This window comes from Adiantum capillus-veneris, chromosome 30 (genome assembly GCF_014529385.1).
Source record: "Adiantum capillus-veneris isolate H3 chromosome 30, ASM1452938v2, whole genome shotgun sequence".
Classification (NCBI taxonomy): Eukaryota; Viridiplantae; Streptophyta; class Polypodiopsida; order Polypodiales; family Pteridaceae; genus Adiantum; species Adiantum capillus-veneris.
Genome location: NC_140960.1, coordinates 63,257,877 through 63,280,589, shown reverse-complemented (window position 1 = coordinate 63,280,589; position 22,713 = coordinate 63,257,877). Strand labels below are relative to the sequence as shown.

Below are 22,713 nucleotides of genomic sequence, written 5' to 3'. Positions count from 1 at the left end.
ATTAAGGAGACAAGCTCCACGAAAGTTGAAAAGCAACTTATACCACAAAAGCATAGCGGGACTTGGCTATTAGAGTTTACTTGAAACCTCGGCCAGATAGTCAACTTGTAGATTACTTGGCGTTCGCATAAGGTTCACTTTGAGTAAAGTGTAGATGGGATCATAATGAGTTTACTAGTAGCTTAATCTACGATCAAGCGATCCCGGTGGGTCGCCTTCTTGGGCCGTTGATCATCAAGATGCATCTTAGGTGGTGGGTTCATTTTGGTCATGGATGTGGCCCCACTCTGGCAGGGAGTTCCACTGGACGGACATGACGCAGCTTTTGCGCTTTTGATGTTAGAACACGTGTGAAATGGGCTCTCCCGCCCTTGCAGCCCGCGAACATGTTGAACTTGACGAGAGGTATCTTCTCTAACAGCCTTCTTCTTCATCCCCATCATTACTCTCTCCATATCCGGACCTCGCTTTCCTCACGATCCTCTGCCTCTTCGCACTGGCTACACCTTTCCGAAATGTCTGGTGTAAGAAGCGTTCACGACATGCTGATGCAGGCAGCTCGGTCCAAAAAGGGCAGCGCCCAAGCTGGTCGCCCGCCTGCATCTCATGTCGCTGAAGTGAAAGAGAACGCAGAGAAACGCAAGGATCAGGATGAAGCAGAGGTGCAAGCGAATAAGCACGATAAGGGCAAGGAGCTGAAGGTGAAGAGAAAGACCAAGGGAAAAGTTATTGTACCAAAAGATAAGGGTACTGTAGTGCCTATGGAGATTGAGGAGAGCAAGGTGGAAGACGGAGAGAGAATAAAGAAACAGGAGGAAAAGGATGCGGACATGGCTGTGGACGATGTGACCTGCCCTACCCCTGCTACTGCTGCCACTGGCATCTCTAAAGAAATTTCCATGCTGCCTGTTGCGGTGTCTGAAGTGCCCTCTATCACTGATTGTGTTGGCCTCCTTACGAAAAAGCAGCTTGATTTTGACCCAAGTGCTGCTGCTTTCTGGAAAAAAGGAGAGAGTGTTCCTTTTGTCTTCCTTGCCCATGCATTTGATAGTAAGTCTCCCTGTTACCCCCGCCCTGAAACTCAATCATCAGGAAGTTCGAGTGATTTCAGCTCAGAAAGCTCTGCAATGCTGGTCAGATTTCAGCAGAAGCATGGCTTGTTTAAACCATAGATTGGTGGTTGCTTATGGAACGTGTCACAGTACAAACTTGTCAAACTTCAACATTGATGATTCTAGGTTTTAGCCAAGGGAATGGAAATTCTAAGGTCAACTGATTGAAATCTGATGAGAGCTTGCATGATGAAAAGTGTGCAAGTGTCATTTAAGCCTTCAAAGAGTTGAAACAAAGAAAGGAGTGATTGGCCTAGTTCAAGCTGAAACATGGAGGGATGAATGGTATTGCTATAGGAGATTATGAATCTCTTTAGCATGTCAAGCTGAAGGTTAAAATGGAGAGTTGAGTGTGACTGCTATAGCAGAGCTTTGACATGTACGATCCTTGATAACATTAGCAATCAAGTAGCTAAAGGCAAATTTCCTTTGCAAGTTATTTTGATTCACAGTTGGATTATGAAGACTACACGCGAAGTATACATGGAACCCAACCAAAGAAAAAACTGATTGTACTTCCTTTTTCTTTTCTGCATGTAACGGTACTGGGTTGTGTTGCAGTGATATCATGCGAATCTGGAAGGATTGCTATGACAGATATCCTCACAAATGTATTTCGCACAATAATAACCACAACTCCCGAAGATTTGCTTCCTACAGTTTATCTCGCTGCCAATAGAGTAGCACCATCACATCATGGAGTAGAGCTCGGCATTGGTGATGCAGCTGTTATTAAGACAATTGCAGAAACATTTGGGAAAAGTGAGGCACAGGTTAAGAGCCAGCTAAAGGTATGCTGGAAACATGCACAATCAGTTATGCATCTGATTGCCTGGTTTCATAATGATGTTGTTTTTTCTGGTAACAGGCCCTTGGGGACCTGGGTCTTGTTGCGAAGGCTTGCCGCACCAATCAGCGGTTGATGAGGAAACCGGTTGCTTTAACTTGTGCTAAAGTCCTTAAGACATTCAAAGAAATTGCCAAAGCAAGTCCCTGCTGTGACCTCTGTACCCTTTTTTGGTTGAATTGGATTTTCTCCTATATATGTGAACATGTCCAATGTCTGAACATTAGGAAACAGGAAAAAATTCTCAAGAAAATAGGCGAAATAAAATCAAATCGCTTCTTGTTGCGGCTATGGATTGTGAGCCACAGTTTATTGTTCGCTTAGCACAGGTCATAAGCCTCTGCAGTCAGATAACTCTCTGAATACTAGTATTGACATTATGAAAATTTCAGTCTTCTGTCATTGTATCGTTCAGGGAAATCTGCGAATTGGTCTTGCTGAGCAGACCGTCTTAGTGGCATTGGGGCATGCAGTAGGCTTAACAGAATGCCCAACTGTGCCAGCTGCTCAACTTCCTGGGCGCCTTGAACAGGTGTGCATTTTGGTATCCCTCACACTTGTCAAGACTGACTATGCCAGAGGCTCGTATATCTGCCAATCAACCTTACGGCTCTTATTGAGCTATTGTGACTTTCCGGGCTGCGCACAAAATGTGCGAGCCCCAAAATAGTATACAACTTATGTATTACTGTTCATTTCTGAACGTTAATGAGATTGTCCTGATGTATCGAGTGTTCTCATTTTGATTTTTGCCCTTGGCAGGCTGCTCAGGTAGTAAAGCAAACGTATTCTGTGCTTCCGGATTTTGACCAGATTGTTCCTGCTTTACTAAGAGTAGGTATTGATAATTTGAGGACAGTTTGTCATTTTACGCCTGGTATACCAGTGGGACCAATGCTGGCAAAAGCCACAAAAAGTGTTACAGAGATCTTGGACAAGTTTCAAGACAATGAGTTTACGTGCGAGTACAAGTATGATGGGGAACGGGCCCAGGTGCCTATCAAGTGCCTGTCGTATCAAGATATAGTTCTCAAATTTTCAGTCTAATGTGAAGCTACTTTCAGATACATTTCATGGACAGTGGCTCGGTTGAAATATACAGTCGCAATGCGGAGTGTACAACAGGGAAGTTTTTGGATGTTGCTGAAGCCATGATCAGGTTATAAACACTATTTAGGCATGTCTTTTCTTTCATGGCTTTGTAGGCCTAAGAGGCTGTGAAGTCTATATTTTGGTCCAGTGCTATTATTCAATGTTGAGGTCCCTGCAGGTATAAGAAGGATGATGTCAAGTCATTTGTTCTAGATTGTGAGATTGTGGCTTATGATAGGGAGGCTGACCACATCTTGCCTTTCCAGGTGAGCCGTCTGACTTGTGATTTTTTTGATAATGTTATTTATGTCTTACCATGCTGTTTGAGAGTGCAAACTCTAAGGCAGTTGTTGATTATGGATCCTGAAAGGTTCTGAGCACAAGAGCTCGCAAAGCAGTCACATTAAGCAACATCAAAGTGCAAGTGTGCGTGTATGCTTTCGACCTTCTTTACTTGAATGGAAAAGAGCTTCTACAGGAGCCACTGAAAGTTCGCAGAGAGGTAACTTTTTTACCACAGCAGTGATTTGAGGATCACAAAAGTCTATATAAATTTCATGCAGTTCTAAGGTATTTTGGCTCTTGTTTTTGTTAAAGTTTTGGCATCTCAAGTGAACTGCCCAATGTGATCCCATTATTTAGTTTGGCTTTTAGGTATTTAGTTTACTTATTTGTCAAAGTCTTGGGTAGGGCAATTTATTGGGATTGCTATATAAGCAACCCCTTGCCTCCATTGTATACACATTCAGTTATTCGTTGCCAAGGTTGATTGGTTCAGGAGACACACTCTCTCTCTCTCTCTCTCTCTCTCTCTCTCTCTCTCTCTCGTGCTCACTCCCCTTGGTCCCTACGCTCTCGCATCGTCGACTTTGACATGGTATCAAAGCACTTGGTGGAGCTCCGTGTCGTTTGAAGGCCTTGGAGGAGAAGAAGCTGTCCCGCAAGAGAAGAGAACCATGTCACCGGAAGTTACAACTTACCCCCCTTGTGCTCTCGCCGGCAGCACCCAAAGATTCCCATTGGCCGCCCCTAGTGTTTCAAAACGTTGGCGTTTTGCAGTGGAACATCTTCAGCCGGCACCGGTTTCCTCCTGTCCCCTGCGAGCATCTCAAAACGCCTTGTGGTGGCAGTGTGCAGAGAAGAGACCAACTATCTGAGGGCGTTTCAAAACCTGCTAACGCCAGGAGTGCTCCCCTTTTCCCACTAAAGCGTTTCAAAACGCTGTGCCCAGCGGCTTGTCCCAGCGGCTTGTCAATTGACCTCGAGCCCAAGAGAGGGGCATCAAAAGAGGGTCTCTTGATTGGCTTTGGGAAGTGTGAAAACCATAGTGGTGAAGCGGTTTGGGAAATGGCGAGGCGAGCGGCTTTGCAGTGGAAGAGAGGGATAGCAGAGGGTGTGGAGCGGCTTGGCAGAGGCGAGGAAATCGGAGATCTTGCGGCTTGGTTCGTGGGCCACACTTTGGAGTGCGAGAAGGTTCTCGGAGTTCCAGATCTTGCAACTTCACCATGGCCTCACCTTGCTCAAGCTCCAACGACAAATTGAACGGGAATAACTACGCTCATTGGAATTTGATTATGCGACACTAGTTCTCACGGAAAGGTTTATGGGATGTTGACGACTTGGAGTCTCGTCCCACTCGGAATTCCCACAACAGGTATACCCGCCTTCAAGATGACAAATATCTCAAATCGTGTGTCGATTGGGATGCGGCTAATGCGAAGGCAATGTCGGCCATTGCGGAATCCCTTACAAAGGACCTTTCTCCAGCTATTTAGACCTTGAAGACTGCCAACGAAATGTGGTTCAAGCTCGTAGGTATGTTTGATCGGGATTCTACGATGCGAGCAGTCACCCTTCTTGGACAGTTGTTTGCCATCCACTTTTCCCGATGAAGTTCCATGCAATCATTTCTTATGAAGACTAAAGTTATTCATGATCAACTATCAACTATGAAGAGTGCACTGACGAGTATCCAGTTAGCTGCTTTGGTTCTCACGAAGTTGCCTCAAGAGTATGAAACAGTGCAAGTCACTAAGGAAAATCTGGAATATGATGATCTCAACTCTTTTCTCATTGAGGAGAAAGCCCTGTTGGTAACTCAAGGCAATATTCAGATTTCTGAGACAGTGGAAGCACATGGTGAAGCACTTGCTGCTCGGATTCTAGAAAGAGGACAAAGTACCGTTGTTACAAATGTGGAAAGCGTGGTCATTTGGCCAAGGATTGCAAATCCAAAGGCAAAGACAGAAATTCTACAAAGGACAAAGGTAAAAGCAAGCAACAAGAGGAAAGCAGTGATAGTGACTCAGGGAATGTAAGGTGCAACGGAATGAATGTTTGAACTTTGCTCAAGATGAGTGCTCCGAACTGTGCTCAAGGTTCCTTTTACTTACGGAAGGGAGAGCCTTTCGTTCCTTTAGTGAGAGAGTGCAATGGACACAAACAAAGTGAATGGACACTGTGAATGGAAGTGTATGAGACTGAGAGATAGAGAAGAGAATACGACACTAGAGACGTTGTAAAACCCTCCTCCGAAGGCCCCACTCTCTATGGCGAGAGCGGTCTACTTATGATTGCACAAATCTCTACAATGCTTGGACTTGCCGACGATGTCAACGACGATGAGGACGACGACGAGACGGGCTGAAATCTGAAAACGCTAAGGGCTGAAATCTGCAAATCTTTTATCTGCTGAATTCTGACTCTATGTTGATGACGACGATGCAACGACGACGTAGATGTTGAAATCTGCGTTTTCCGGGCTGAAATTGTAAACCTTGCGGGAACTGACCGTGCGGCGAGGAATTGTTGCGGGAAGGTGAGATCTGCGAGGTTCGGGACTCGATCTGCGGTGTCTTAAGGGCTGAAAACTGAAAACGCTGATGGTGCTTGATGTTCCGTTGCGGTAAATCTGCAAAACACTGGGGCTGATCTGTAAATTAAAAATGCTAGGCTTCTTGTTGAGTCTTTTGTCGCCAGGGATCTGCAAAAGCAAAAACGTTGGTTGATTTGGTCCAAAAACGCTAGGTGGTTGCCGTGGAGCAAAAACGCTAGGGCTTGGGGTTCTGTCGAGAAGTTGCTTATTGAGTGAGTGCTCCTGTTGTGTCTTCTGCCAAATAGTGCTAGTCTAGGTTTGCTTATATACAAACTTACTCAATTTGCCCTACCTACTTTCCAACAAAAGTCACTTAAAAATAATAAGTAATGTCAAAAATAGGTAAAATAGGCTAAATGTACTGGAAAATTTTCTTGATGGAATGTGATGGATTTTGATGGGAATGCTTATGATCATGCTGTGTGTAACCAGAGGATATGCATCTACACTAAGTGACTGGGCATGCACGGTCTACGAATAGACTCACAAAAGTGCCAGATTACTTCTAATCTAGATTGACTGGATTGATTGAACCCTGATCATGCTGTAGCTTGTCCACAGACACAGGGTTGGATGTGTCACGTGACATCCCCTCCTTTTCAAAGTGAGGTACTGGTACCAAACTGTATGGCGTCGAGGGAGATCGCAAATAGCATCCAGAATCCTGGAAGGGACTCTTCGCCGGCCCACTCTGTTGTGTGGGTCGTGCGGTACTTGAACTTCATAAAGGTCTGCAGTGCTTGCTTCTTTGGGCCGCGCCGAAAGCGAGACAAAGTCTTCTGTGGCTCCTTCAATGCTTCAACTTCGTCGAGAATCATGTTTTTCCTTCTTCAAGAATCTCCATGGTTGAAAATTCTTGAAACCACTTCCAACACAAAAACATGTACATACCTATTCCATGTAAAGTGACTGGAAAAGCTCGTCTTCCTCAAAGACTGTGCATGTAATGTAGATGAACAAAGAGACGGAGTGCCAAACTGTTCACCACACACGCAAACAATGAGATCGAATCGTGTTGATCTAAATCAATGAACTGTGGCAAAACACAATGGAAATGCCTATGCTTGGTGCTCATACTTTCTTGTGCTCTTTCTACGAACGTGTTATGCCAAGGAAGAGACAGGGAATGTGACTTCCTTGAATGCATACTTTTCAGCGTTTCATGAAAAATCCGCATACATTTGTGCTCATCCATGAGTGAAATGTGCTCAACGTACAATATGTCATGCCTAGGAAAAGGGATTACATAAAGACGCTGACTAAAATACAAGAAACGATCACGAATGAAACATTCGAACAATGCGTGCGTATCAATCATGCGAACACATAATACTTCCTGTGAGGGTTCTTTGGACCTAGGCTCGAGAGCCAAGATCGGTTCTTCTTGAGTGATCGAATCGTCCTGTGGGGGTTCTTTGGACCTCGACTCGAAAGCCAAGATCGGTTCTTCGTGAGTGATCGAATCTACAACGAGGTTAGCTTCGCTAGAAAAAGCATCAACTAACTCATCATCCTTGGGAACAATCACATCATCTTCATGCAAATCATCATGCTTGTCATTGGCATCCAAATCATCATGCTCATCATTATCATTCAAATCATCATGCAAATCATGTGTGTCTTGCTTTAGAGAAGAAGAGACTGAGAGAGTCGCCTTCTCATGAATCCTTTCAATCTTGTCTTGCATATTAGCAACGAGAGAGGGAGAATGAACAATGTCCTCTCCACGAATGACAATGGGAGAATCACTTTTGGCATAGAGAGTGAAAGTGTTAGCCTCCCAATCAATGAGAGGATTAAGATCACGAAACCATCGAATGCCCAAAATCATATCACATCCTGAGAGAGGAGAGACAAAAAATCTTCTAGTCAAGGGAGCTTGTTGTTGAATTGTAAACGACACTCCTGTGTGATGAGAGAGTCCATACTGGGAACAAAGCCAGAGACCTCAAGAGGAGATTTCTGACTAACTTCTGTGCAAGCTCTCTCAACAAGAGAGGGATTGATCACATTATGCATACTACCTGGGTCAAACAATATGAGAAAGCGCTGCCCCGACACCTGACCATAACATTTAATGAGAGAATCATCAATGGGAGGGTCAAGAGAAGCTTGGGGCACACTCGTGTTATCATTAATTGCATTGATAGAGGAAGTGGGTTTTGTGGATTCTTTAGATTCATTCGATTCAAGCTTAGGACATGTTCTTTTTATGTGACCCTTAATGTGACAATGAAAACGACCTTCCTTAGAATAAGTGCTTTGCTCTTCCGACGTGACGTATCCTCCTACAATTCCTTGTGCTACCTTTTCATTTGGAGTAAGCTTAGGTTTAGCAATTGTGTTAGCCTTACCCTTACCCTTAGATTCATTGGAAGAATTCTTTTTTGAGAGACTGTTGGAAGATTGGTTAGAAGAGTTACCATTCTTACCATTCTTACCGTTCTTGCCGTTCTAAGGGTTCTGAGAAGTCTGCGAGGTACTTGTGGAAGTCTTGTTTTCCTTAGGCTTTCCCTTGTTGTGCTTCATCTCCTGTGCGAGAGCGATCGCTACTGCCTTGTTGAGATCGATTGGATCGACGACTTCTACATCAAACTTGATATAGTCGTCTAACCCAAAAAGGAATGCCTCTTTGCGTTCATCATCCGACTTGCGTAATTGGGTACCTAGCTGCAAAACATGATTAGAAAAAGACATAACCGGCATACCATTTTACTTGAAAGCGTGCCAATCGTCCTTCAATCGTGCGAGGTATTGAGTTGGCATAAACCGCGCCTTGAGCTTGTCTTGGAAATCAACTCAATTGAAGGAAAGGGGCGTGAGTTCGTCGGCTTCCTCTAGGTGCGCGGCTAACTGTGCCTCTTGCCATGCGTGGCACCAATTGATGGCATCACCGGCAAGGTACATGGCTGTCGTCAAAACTTTGCTATTTCTTGTCTTCTTAGTTGTCGCAAAATAAGCATTAAGTTGATGCAACCAAGAATGAATAACTGTAGCATCCATCTTACCATCATACTTATTGAAAGTCAACTTCTCTGTGACTGGATGGTTGGGATCCGCATCGTGGCTTGCGCCACTTGAGGAACTCCCACGATCTTTGGTTGGTTCGAACTTCGAGACAAGTACTTGTTGAATCAATTCTTGAGTGCGTAGTGCTCTTTGAGCCTCACGCTCGATCTCCAAGGCCACTCTTTGAGCTTCACGCTCTGTCTCCAAGGCCAATCTTTGAGCTTCACGCTCGGCCGCCAAGGTCACTTTTTGAGCTTCACGCTCGACCTCCAAGGCCGTGCGTCGTGCTGCCTTTGCTTCCTTTCTTTGTTCTTTTCTTTCTTTTCATTCGTCGCGTTCGCGTTCCAAAGCAATGCGAGTCTCTTCTTGTTTGGCCATCATGTTCATGCGAGTCTCTTCTTGTGTGGCCATCATGTCCATCATCTGCTTGACCATTGCCTCCATAGGGTTTGATACACTTTGTGGCGTAGATGGCGAAGGGGGAGGGTTGGAAAAATTTCTTGGTGGGGAAAATTCTTCGTCGCCTCTCTCATGCTCATCACCTGTATGCGAAGTATCCATTCCGCTTTGGGTGATGACCATGCACTATGATCTTTGGTTCTCAAGTCCACGAGGGATTTGGGTTCTTGAGGGTCTTGAGGTTTCCTTTCGCTTGCAAACCGTGTTTGAGAAAGATCTTCTCTTCACCCAAGTTCTTCTCTTTTCTGTGGGCACATCCCTTGGCGGCCTTGCGCTCACACCAAGGTTGCTTTTTCCCACCTCACGTCGATTGGCCGGCCGCTAAGTGCACGGTCCGCTCTCAATGAGTGAAAAGAGACACAAGGGGAGGTTGGACAAGCCCTTCTTTCCTGGGATTCCTGTTACTCTTCAAAAACACGATTAGGAATCGACACGCCCAAGCGAATCGTGCGACCGCAACAAGCAAAAAAAATCCTTGTGATTCTTGTGGTTCTTTTCTTGAGTGATACAGAACACTGCCAAAGTTCTGATACCAATGTTAGGTGCAACGGAATGAATGTTTGAACTTTGCTCAAGATGAGTGCTCCGAACTGTGCTCAAGGTTCCTTTTACTTACGGAAGGGAGAGCCTTTCGTTCCTTTAGTGAGAGAGTGCAATGGACACAAACAAAGTGAATGGACACTGTGAATGGAAGTGTATGAGACTGAGAGATAGAGAAGAGAATACTAAACCAGAGACGTTGTAAAACCCTCCTCCGAAGGCCGCTCTCGCTCTCTATGGCGAGAGTGGTCTACTTATGATTGCACAAATCTCTACAATGCTTGGACTTGCCGACGATGTCGACGACGAGACGGGCTGAAATCTGAAAACGCTAAGGGCTGAAATCTGCAAATCTTGTATCTGTTGAATTCTGACTCTATGTCGATGACGATGTCAATGACTACGATGCAACAATGACGCAGATGTTGAAATCTGCGTTTTCCGGGCTGAAACTGTAAACCTTGCCGAAACTGACCGTGCGGCGAGGAACTGTTGCGGGAAGGTGAGATCTGCGAGGTTCGGGACTCGATCTGCGGTGTCGAAGGGCTGAAAACTGAAAACGCTGATGGTTCTTGATGTTCCGTCGCGGTAAATCTGCAAAACGTTGGGGCTGATCTGCAAATAAAAAACGCTAGGGCTGAGATGGTCTTCTGCTGTCGCCGATTGTTTTGCAAATGCAAAACGCTAGGCTTCTTGTTGAGTCTTCTGTCGCCAGGGATCTCCAAAAGCAAAAGCGTTGGTTGATCTGGTCCAAAAACGCTTGGTGGTTGCTTTGGAGCAAAAACGCTAGGGCTTGGGGTTTTGTTGAGAAGTTGCATGTTGAGCGAGTGCTCCTGCTGCCTCTTCTGCCAAATAGTGCTAGTCTAGGTTTGCTTATATACAAACTTGCTCAATTTGCCCTACCTACTTTCCAACAAAAGTGACTTAAAAATAATAAGTGAAAAATGTCAAAAATAGGTAAAATAGGCTAAATGCACTGGAAAATTTCCTGATGGAATCTGATGGATTTTGATGGGAATGCTTATGATCATGCTGTGTGCAACAAGAGGATATGCATCTACACTAAGTGACTGGGCATGCACGGTCAATAGACTCTCTAATCTAGATTGACTGGACTTACTGAACCTTGATCATGCTGTAGCTTGTCCACGGACACATAGGGTTGGATGTGTCACGTGACAGGGAAGGATAGCAAGGAGGCTGTTGGTGTGGTGGTGACTACATTGGCACAGACTCTCGTCTTCTAGTCACATGAAGATCGGTCTTACCACTAGCTTCAACCAGAGAGAGGCTTGTGAGTGGCAGAGAGGGGCAAGCACATGCTCCCTATAATTAATTTGGACCCTTGTGTTGGAGTTCAAGTTTTTGGTGTTTGGACCTGTAGGTCGGAGTTCAATGCACATGCATCTGGCAGGAAACCAATCAGACGTCTAAAACACTATGGATGGGCTAGCCAATTCATTGTTGTTGGTCAAATTACGGACAGGATGTGTTCCAACAGTCCATTATCTTGGAGTTTTATATTTTGGACGTGATGTGTTCACAGTTCACGAATGGGGATTATTAGGCGTAGTATGGTCTACAATTCAAAGTTTCTACAAAGGCAACCGATGCTCAAGATGGCATTACTTTCAGGTACAAAGTTGAGGAGAGCAACACCGAGGTGTATCCAGTTAGTGGCCACTACTGGGGTGTCCATGGTAGCTTCTTCATCGACTTGGTCTCACTATTGATGTCCGCTATGAGCTGCAGAGAGGGTATTAAAGTTTTGGCATCTCGAGTGAACTGCCCAATGTGATCCCATTATTTAGTTTGGCTTTTAGGTATTTATTTTTCTTATTTGTCAAAGTCTTGGGTAGGGCAGTTTACTGGGATTGCTATATAAGCAACCCCCTGGCTCCATTGTATACACATTCAGTTATTCATTGCCAAGGTTGATTGGTTCAGAAGACTCTCTCTCTCTCTCTCTCTCTCTCTCGTGCTCACTCCCCTTGGTCTCTACGCTTCCGCATCGTCGACTTTGACAATTTTAAGTTAGTAATTGTTTTCACTTGTAATACGTCTTTAAAGCTGAAACATAGCTTTTGATGGAAGATGCTTAAGGAGGTAAAACAACTCAAAGGTCCATAATCTGGTCTGGTTCCCTTGGTGCTTTTGTTTCATACTAGGCTTTATCAGGGCTGAGTCTGTCGTGCATCTCTGGAGTTATGATAGAATTTTGTCCTCAGAGCTTTGTGTTGGTGTGTTGGGAGCATGTAGTGCTACTTAGTTATCACCGACCCTTGCGAATTGATGATCATGATACTGCCGTTAGTGGTGTATTGGTAAACTGGGTGCAGGACCTTCATAGCATGGAGTTTAGGGCCCCTGGCATAACTGATTTATGTCCTAAGAAGAAAAGATGCTTTAACAGTGATTGAAAGTGGATAATCGTTCTCTAGTCAAGACAATTATAAAGGTAAAGGGTGCCATTTCACAAATGTAATGGCAGCCTGGCCCTAACAAGGGGACACCAAAGTGACCGGACATTAAAATAAAGCAAAGTTGGCAGAAAAAATAACAATGCAATGCTGATGTGGTAATTTCTAGATTTTGTTCCGCAAACTGTGGAAATCCTTATGCCAGCCTATATGGCAGCTTGCAGGCCTTTTTCAGAGGCTTTGTTGTTAGTAGTTCGTTGCTTTTGGGGGCGCCCAGATTTAGGGCACCTCTATAACCTATTTAAGTGTGCCATGTGGGGTGGGCTCTGGCAAATCATCTTGGAAGCTTGACGTAGAGCACACTTGCTGGTAGTTGTATTTTGTGATCATCAGTCAAGAAATAAATACCGAAAGGGGTGCCAATCTTTGGGGCTAGTGCATGGGGAAGTGTTATGTCTCGCTCACGGGAGAGGGGATCTAGCCCAGATGCCGTCGGGATGGGCGTCCAATGTCGGGCGGATGTAGTGTGAACCCGGCCAATGTGGCCGGCTATTATTATAAAAGGGAGGCCAAGGCCTCATTTACAGTTATCGACCCCCACTGGCAGAGTGCCAGTGGTTAGCCCTCGAGGCTAGGAGTGCGCGAGGTCACCTCGAGGAGGTGAGGCCGGGTGGTATGGGACGCTTGGTCTTATAGGTGCACGCCTACGTCCTCGGACGCTGGCCCCAGCACAGGGGAGTTGCCGGATGGTGGCTATGGTCGAGTGGTTTGTCCGACGCGTATCTGTAGGCGGTCCGTGTAGCCGGGAGATCCTATCTCCTCGTTCATTTCATGAAGTAGCAAACCTTTCAGATTGAGTATATTCCTCGAGAACCAGAAGCAGTTTTACATCATCGTACCCGTCATTCACGTCAAAAGGCTTATGACGAGTACTTAATTAAATGGAAGGGTCAATCTGAAAGGTTTGCTACTTGGGAACTTGTTAGAGCTCTGAAGGCTCAATATCCCCACTTCATTGATGAGGACATCAATGGTTCTTAAGGGGGGAAGTATGTTATGTCTCGCTCTCACAGGAGAGGGGATCTAGCCCAGATGCTGTCAGGATGGGCGTCCAGTGTCCGGGCGGACGTAGTGTGAACCCGGCCAATGTGGCCGGCCATTATTATAAAAGGGAAACCAAGGCCTCATTTACAGTTATCGACCCCCATTGGCAGAGTGCCAGTGGTTAGCCCTCGAGGCTAGGAGTGCGCGAGGTCACGTCGAGGAGGTGAGGCCGGCCATTATTATAAAAGGGAAACCAAGGCCTCATTTACAGTTATCGACCCCCACTGACAGAGTGCCAGTGGTTAGCCCTCGAGGCTAGGAGTGCACCAGGTCACCTCGAGGAGGTGAGGTCGGGTGGTATGGGACGCTCGGTCTTACAGGTGCACGCCTACGTCCTCGGACGCTGCCCCAACACGGGGGAGCTGTCAGATGGTGGCTATGGTCGGGTGGTTCGTCCGACGCGTATCTGTAGGCGGTCCGTGTAGCCGGGATATCCTATCTTCTCGTTCGTTTCAGGAAGCAAAACTCTGCCACTTGGTGTTGGCTCTCTCTCTCTCTCTCTCTCTCTATTCAGGTGAGTTTGTTGCAGTTTTTGTTCGTGTGTTGCTATTGATTTCTCTCTTGGGTGTTCAAGCGTGTTACAATGATATCAAAGCTCATATGATTCTTTTTCGACGGAAGATCTGATCCGTTTTTTGTAGTCCAAACTGAGAGAATCAATGGAGTTTCCAATGAGGACAAGTTTTTGTCTGAAGAATTGGGAGAGGACCATGGCAACTCTTCAATAGGGGACCTCGATCTACTTTTGTCCAAACACTTCTCTGTGCAGAAGAAGGCTGGAAAAGACTCATCATGAGTTATCACCATAAATCACTTTTGCTGCAACACACTTGTACCCGAACAGCACATGAACACATTCGAAGTATAACAAATGCTCGAAAGGCATTGCTACCTTGGACAAGGTACACAGCCGGATGACGCCTATGAAAAGGGCTTCCCTTGAGGTTCAAATGCAGATGTTGGATCTTGGAAGTCCAAGACTAGGAGAGATCACATTCATAAGCTGCCCAAGATGCAACGAGTGATTTGGCAAGTAGGGAAGATGGTTTTTTGAAGAGGATATGGCAATCATTTTACTTGCTCATCTCACCTTGGAGTATACCGCTTTCTAGTTTCGGGGAGCACCACTTAATTGACATGGGAGAAGCTTAATGTTCAATCGTGTTCAATCGAGCCATGTGTGAGGGTTTTTCGGTGTCAAGTGCAGTGGAAGTGTTTAAGGATTTAGCTCGGATCTAGTACTCTGCACAAACACAAGGGACAATTTACTTCACTTGAAAGAATTGAACTGAATGAAAGAGAGAGACACGAGAGAGAGAGAGAGAGAAAAGAGACGACACCGAATGTCAGGTCCCAAACCCTCAAGGGCCCCCTTGCTCTGTTGCTAGAGCAAGTACTTTGTTTATTCTTGCACAATGCTGATACAATGACTAAATGTTGAGATGCTGATGCTAATGGGTATTGATGCTAATGATGCTGGGGTACTACTGAGATATTGAAGGGTATTGCAGGTATTGAGGTATTGTGGGTACTGAAGTACTGATGGGTTCTATGTGGACGATGATGACGGGGTATTGATGGGGTCTATGTCGACGATGACGACAAGGTAACAATTGGGTCTATGTCGACGACGAGGTACTGATGGGGTTTATGTCGATGACGACGTCGACGATGAGGTACTAATGGGTCTATGGATCCTTATGCCGAGCCTATGCACAAGGGTACTAGGTGCTGGGATACTGTGTCGATGACTGTGACGACGACGATGACTACGACGTTGCTACGGTTGAATGCCGGAATCTGATAGTGATGTCGATGGCTAAGGATTTGCAACCACGACAAGGCTAGGCTGAAATCTGCTTGCGCTTCTAAGATGAAAACGCTGGCTGTCTTGGGTTGAGAACGCTGATCATGCTGGCTGAAAACGCTGGTCTTCTGGCCGAAAAACGTTGGCTGGTCATGCTGAGAAAACGTTGGGCTTCTGCTGGCTTCTGTGGCATGGCTTGGTGCTACTACCAATTCCCTCGTTCTTTGCTCTACAAGCGCCCAATGGGCTTCCTTTATAGCATGACAAAGCTGGGTCGAGTAGGCATCAATGAGAGCCCACAACCAAGGAAATTAATAGGCTGAAAAACAATTATTAATAAATGCCATACTAAATCTCAATAAATAGAAATCACTCAGAAAAATAAGAAAATAGTCCATTTAGCGTCAGAGAGAGTGCCAAATGAACGCAATGATCAATTGTGTCTATGACTTCGAGACAAAATCTTTAACCCTAAAACTTGTCACATATAACCCTCTAAATCAAAGCAATCGTCCTCGATTGCAAGCTATAGCAAAAGAAAGAGAGAGTAATTTAAGAATGCCCGCGCTTCTTAACATTTACACAATGTTTTCCCAAAGTAAATCCCGTGAGTGATTATTCAGTCATGCATACCTTTGTAGTGATGGTTGTAACAGACTTGGACAACCCAAGTCAGGAATCTGGTATGACACGCGAGAGAATCGCTTAAAAACACTTCACAAACTTTATCACAATTCAGTAGAGTCGACAAGGCCCGTGTAGTTTCGTGCCCAGAGGTATTGACCCCAAAGTCTGGCGCCCCTTTCGGTATTTACTCTCTTCTCAACTGCTCGTCAGCAAAGTGAGTGTAAGAGTGCCTTGGGTTCATATTTAAAGGCCTATGGCCTCTCCAAAAGGAGTACATAAAAAATGTTCAAACTCAAAAGCTATTGGCCCAAAAGCTGCCAGCGAAAACACAAAAATCCGTACGTTGCCATCTCAACACCTATCATCGCGTTTAGCGGGACTCCGTACGGCTTGCCATGTCAGCATGTTAGCGTGATTTGCAGTGTGCGTACAACTTGCCAAGCCAACCAGCCAACCAACCAATTGGTTTTTATTTTTCTTGTGTCCCTTGGGCCCCGTTGGCGGAAAGGGACAATAAGTTGGGACAACTTACAGAGTCATTTTTCATTTGCTAGTGTCTTGCCACGTCATCACTTTGTGACATACCCCCCTCTTGGAAGAATCGTAATCGCCCTCGATTACACTTGCAAAAAGACAGAAGCCAGTAACTAGTTCACTAGACATTGACTCTTAAGTACCGACGCACTAGACGACACAAATCTAGCACTTGCAAAAAGACGAGAGCCATTGAACGTAAAATCAAGTCACATAGAATTCATTGAGATCTGGGACATTGAGTGATAATTGTGAGAGGTTTTGGGATACTTATTTGCCGTTTCGGAAGATTACTTTGAGAAACCAGATTGAGCGGTCTCGTTGAGGTTTGCCAAAAAGAGTTTTGTATGGAACATAATTGTGAATCTATTTAAAGACTTATAGGACATGCTAAGCAAGGATTTCGAATGCATGCCTGCTCGTTGACTTATCCCACCGACATGATAGTATCCACCTCATCAGGGCAAGAGTCTTCCAGTGAAGAGAATGAATCACGAGAAGTTGAGAACCCGATGACATGTCATCACAGGATTCCGGAATAGTACAAGAATTAGATGGTAGCGCATTTGAGGGTTTCGACAAACTAAGGGAACCTGATGCAAGTTCATCAGAGGATTCCGGAGAAGAAAGAGGAAATTATGAACCTAGTGAAAAAGCTTCTAGAGAAGGGTCTCATTCAGTCTAGTACATCACCTTATTGTTCGTCAGTGCTGTTGGTTTTAGAGAAAGATGGATCTTGGAGAATGTGCATTGACTACAAGGCTCTCAATAAAATCATCATCAAGAACATGTTCCCAATTCCCAGGATTGATGGTATACTAGACAGACTTTAGGGTTCTACTTGTTTCAACAGAATTGACTTGAAGAGTGGTTATCATCAGATCCGAATTGCTCCTGGGAATGTCTACGAGACAATATTCATGACGTCTTTTTGATTGTACGAGTATTTGGTGATGCCTTTTGGTCTCACGAATGCTCTTGCAACGTTCAAAAAGATGATGGATAGGATTTTTCGAGAGTATAGGTCATTTGTGGGCATCTTTTCGACGATATCATCGTATTCTCCAAGAATGAGGCAAAACATCGACACCACCTATTAGGTAAATGGGAAGAAAAGGCGAGTTTTTCTTACCTAAGATACGCTTTTTGGGACACATCCTCTCTGTGGAGGGTGTCAAAGTGGATCCGGCCAAGGTTGAGACCATCAGAGATTGGCCGGATTTGAAGAATGTTCATGAGGATTGAAGCTTTTTGTGTTTGTGCTCTTACTACCGACGGTTCATTCAAAGATTTTGGAGATAGCTTCTCCTCTACTTGCTTTGACACAGAAAGGGTTCCTTTCGCACGGGGACCACCTGAGATTGCAGCCTTCAAAACTCTCAAGGAGAAGTTGACAACTGACCCAGTGTTGGTTTTGCTGGACTTGCAAAAGCCGTTTGAGGTATATTGTGATGCTAGTAGACATAGTCTAGGAGTGGTCTTAATGCATGAGAGCCATGTTATACTTTATAAGAGCAGAATGTTTTCCAAACCAAAACGGGTTGCACATATTTACGAGAAAGAGCTTTTGACAGTTATTCATGCTCGTACTCAGTGGCGACGCTTTCTACTCGGAGCCGATTTTTCCAAACCATAACAGGTTGTACTGATTTACGAGAAAGAGCTTTTGGCAGTTATCCATGCTCGTACTCAGTGGCGACGCTTTCTACTCGGAGCCAATTTTACAATGTTTATCGATCACCAGAGTTTGCGCTCTTTCTTGTCTTAGAAACAGCTTTCGGACAAGCAGATGCAATGGGAAAACATTTTTGTCTCAATTTCACTTTCAGAGTGTGCATGCTCAGGGATAGAAGAATGTGGTGGTGGATGCACTGTCTCGTTGCCTTTGGTTTTGGCTATTTTGGCAATTCATCACCACAACTTTGAGGATATGGTAGATCAATATGCCACAAATCCGGATTTTGCAGACATTTTTGACCGATTACAGAGTGGGTAAGCGATTACTGGCTATTCTCTCCAGGAAGGCTATTTGATGCGGAAAAAAACTTGTGTGTGACACAAGTGTTGAGGAATAAGGTTTTGAGAGAGTGCCACTGTCCACCTTTTTTGGGCCATCACAAGAAACGACCTTGAAAGGTTTTTCTACTGGCAGAGGTTAAAAAAAAAGACGTGGACGTATTTGTTCACAATTGTTTAGTATGCTAGAAGGTCAAGTTTGACATGCACAAGGCATCGGGTCTTTTGCATCCTTTACCTATACGTAGCCGACCTTGGGAAAGTATAGCAATGGATTTCATTTTTGATCTTCCCAAGAGTCAGAGTGGGCACGATGGCATCTGGACAATCATCGACAGATTTAATAAGGAGACTCATTTGGTTCCTGTCAAGAAGACGGTTAAGCCAGATCATTTGGTTTAACTGTTTGTTTCACATATATTTCGACTACTAGGCATGCTTTAGTCTATAGTTTCAGATAGAGATCCCTGTTTTACTAGTTTGTTTTGGAGGGCAATCTGAGAGAATATTGGTACTCGGTTACAGTTCTTGTCCTCTTTCCACCCACAGATAGATGGGTAGTCGGAGATTGAGGGGTCTTGTTGAAGTCTTATATCTCTGATCAGAAGGCTCAATGGGCAAAGTATTTGCCTTTGGTGGAGTTTGCCTACAACAACATAGTGCTTACGAGGAAGGTGCATTGAGGGTGTTGAGAAGGTTCCACCTATTCTACGCACCAAGGATAAGATTTTTAAAGTAGATGAGTATGTTCAAGATCTGAAGATTGCTTTTGCATAGGTGCACGAGGCTCTTGAGAAGTCTCAAGCAAGGCATAAGAAGGAAGCAGACAAGCATTGATGTGACTTGCAATTGAAGGAGGATGACTGGGTGCTTCTATGATTTGAGAAGGCACGCCTATGGAAACAAAAGGGTAAGGAGCTACTTTTTCTTAATTTGAGTATACGATACTATGGCCCTTTCCAGATTCATAATAATTTCTCTTTGAGATTTTAGGATACTGACGGGCTGACAGTATTTTTCGGAATGACTTTATGAACTGTGTGCACTGAATTGGAAATTTCCTTGATTGAATCGAAAACATGTGCTCTTTCATGCGTGTATTGTTAGAGACATGTAGAGAAAGGCGAAATGGTTGCAACATTTTGTCTGATGAATGATTTGAACTTAGTGTATCTAGACATCTGTTAGAGATTGGTGAGATCTAGATTGGATGCCTAAGTGAATGTGAACTGAATGAGATTCTAGTGCATCATGATGTCTATTTGGATGAGTGGATTGGATACTGGTGTGAGGGCATCAAGAGTTTCTGAAGGATGAGATGACTACACAGTGATCTAGGTGCATCAAGAGTTCTGGACGGAATGAGATGGCTAGATTAAAACACGGTGTTTAGTGTGAACTAAGTGTGTGATTTTTGAATTGCATGCTATGTGGATGTACTGTCTTGTGAGGATGGTCATGGGCATGGTTTGCTTGATTGAAATGTGAAAGGATATGAATTTGATAGTAACAAGATTTAAAAGATGAAGACATCCGTGAAAAGATCAGTGTGGTTTGGATGTGATTGCTAAATGGTTACAATGATTAGGATTTGTTTTTGAGAACCTTGACAGAAATGTGATTGATCAGTGACTGATGTCTTTGTAGAAGTGTTGGATTGGTGGAGTGTGGTGCATGAGTATATAGAGTCAGTGTCTACTGAAGAAAGTTTCCGTCCTTTGGCTGTTTAAGGGCAATCACATGCATGAAGAAAACTGATCTAGTAAGAGCCTCAATTACGAGAGGGGGGGCAATTAGCTCAGCTCGAATAATCTCATGTGGCATTGAGGCCTTAGCTCGAATCATCCGAGAGATCATAGAGACATCTCCATCCATCAGTGCTACCAGATCTGCCTTGGTGGTCCATTGAGGCATAGAGCATAGCTGAAGCCACGAGAGAGAGAGAGAGAGAGAGAGAGAGAGAGAGAGAGAGAGAGAGAGAGAGAGAGAGAGAGGAATGTGTTTGTGTGAATGCACGTGTGTGTGTATGGTTGGTGAATGTGACAGAAAGAGCGGCAAGTTGCTCCCTTGTAGGCAAGGGCTTGCTTCCAAGCAACCAACCCCCTTGCTTAACCTAGCCTTGTGCTTAAGCACAACCCATTATGTCACAAACTGTTGACGTCTCAAGCCACTGAAGATCGGAGCCGACTTGCACATCTTGGCCGAGGGGCCTACACCCTAAGAGAAGAAGTAGCAAAAGAAGCACAAGAACTAGAAAAAGTTACCCTAAGAGAAGAAGTAGCAGAAGAAGCACAAGAACTAGAAAAAGTTTTACCAACTTACAAAGTCTTGCCATGGGGCCCAATTTTCAAGAAAGTTCCCACCAACTTATGGGACCCTGTCTGATGGGGCCCAAGTAACCCAAAGCCAGTTAAAAGCAGGACCCACCTCCGCAGACACAACCAATCAATTGCGTATGAAGCTGATGACGTGGCAGGCCAATACGGGCGCTTTGGATTTTGCGATGACATGCTGATGCGGCACTGGAGGGACGTTTGTGAAATGTGCCGATTGATGACGTGGTAGATCGTACAGATTTTGAGAATTTACTCTGGTTGCTTTTGGGAGGCCAGATGCTTTTAGAACTTGAAGCTTTTCTCCGGGCCGGTAGACTTTAGCTTTCACTTTCTCAAAGCATGTCGGTCCTACCAAAGAGCACACAAAGCAAGATGGTGCTTCTAAGTTTTACAAGAAATTTAATCAAAGAATTTCGTGTCCAGATCCCTAAGTTATTAGTCACTCCCACCCTTACATCGCGCATCGGGCGCGCTCTCGTCTTCATCGCTTTGTGTTATGGAGCATAAGCCATTGTTTTTCTCAGAGGTAGTGCCATGAAGTGGTGGATTTCTATAGCTACCAAGCTGCACACTGCGAGGACTTTGCAAGCTTTCAAGAAAGTTTTTGCCCAAAGCTAAGACATTTTTTTGCGGAGTGCAGCTTCTGGTAGAGTGGGGTATCCTGAAATGCTTGCCATGGAAAATCTAGCAGATTACAACTTGAAATTTTTTGACATCTCTCTTGCTATTGATTTCTTGTTTGGAGTGTCCAAGCTTGTTACGACTCCCGAGGGTTCTCTGCTCTCAGACTGTGTGTCCGGATGCTCTACAAAGTGGGGCCCCAAGGGTCCTTATAAACAGTACAAGGGATGCCCAAAAGCAGAGCCCCAAAAGCACTTCACCCAAAAGCTTACAAAAACTAGCATAGAAATTGCTAAAAGTTGCTAGCATAAAAAGCGGAATTTTTGTACAGCTTGCCACATGCACAACCAACGCCAAACGCGGAAATTTCATACAGCCCTACCATGTCAGTATCCGTACGATCTGCCACGTCACCATGTCAGCGTTTTTAACGAACTTGCCAACCAAAGTTCAAGCCTTTGAGTTTTTAGGGTTAGGCCCCTCGGTTGGTGTTCTCTAGGTTCAACACTTTCTCGGATCTTTGTCACAAGACGGGCACCGCGTGCCAATAGAAAAGAACAGATTGAACAAACTTTTAGCACTTCAATAACAAACTGAACTGAAAGAGAGACGACACGCGACACGGAGTGGCGGAATTCCACTCCAAAGAGTATTGGCCCCAAACCTTGGCGCCTTTTTTGGTAATTCTTTATATTGCATCAACACAGTACAAGCCGATACTCCAAACTCTGCACCTTCTTCAAGAAGCATGCCAAAGAATGAGCCCTTAGCACATATTTAAAGGCCCTTGGCTATGAAAAGCAGTTTACATGAAAAACTTGCAAACTCAAAAGCTTCTAGTCCAAAAGCAATGCCAAAAAGCTACCAACGTAAATCACGGAATTCCGTACAATTGCCACTTCAGCAATCAACGTAAGACGTGGAAATCCATATAGCCTGCCACATCAGCACTGTCAGCGTAATTTCCAAAAATTTGCCATGTCATCAGTTGCTACGCATGTGTGCCGGTCCTGCTTTATTTTAATCCTTTATGTCACTTGGGGTCTCATCAGACAGGGTCCCCATAAGTTGGTAGGACTTCTTCTTCTGTTACTTGTTCTTCTTAGGTTTTAGCCCCCTCGGCCAGCATTCGTAAGTTGGCTCCATTCTTCAAGGCTTTGACACGTCAGCGGTTTGTGACATCTTTGGGTACGGTTTCTCTTGTCCTCTCGGCCATTTCTTGCCCGTTGGGCACGCCACATCACTTTGCAACATTCCCCCCTCTTGAAAGAATCGTAATCACCCTCGATTATGCTTGCAAAACAGTTGTAGGAC

General features: G+C 44.8%; 1 protein-coding gene across 1 annotated transcript in view; it reads left to right on the top strand.

Moving 5' to 3' along the window:
* The first annotated feature begins 360 nt into the window (after positions 1 to 360).
* Positions 361 to 22,713, top strand: part of LOC147418077 (DNA ligase 1-like) — a 67,794-nt gene continuing 45,441 nt past the window's right edge. Inside the window, 9 exon segments of the mRNA XM_086506846.1 lie at positions 361 to 1,050; positions 1,674 to 1,903; positions 1,981 to 2,097; positions 2,187 to 2,288; positions 2,375 to 2,491; positions 2,722 to 2,952; positions 3,024 to 3,118; positions 3,230 to 3,317; positions 3,422 to 3,553. Of these exon segments, the coding sequence (XP_086362972.1) occupies positions 387 to 1,050; positions 1,674 to 1,903; positions 1,981 to 2,097; positions 2,187 to 2,288; positions 2,375 to 2,491; positions 2,722 to 2,952; positions 3,024 to 3,118; positions 3,230 to 3,317; positions 3,422 to 3,553 (1,776 nt within the window). The 5' untranslated portion in view covers positions 361 to 386.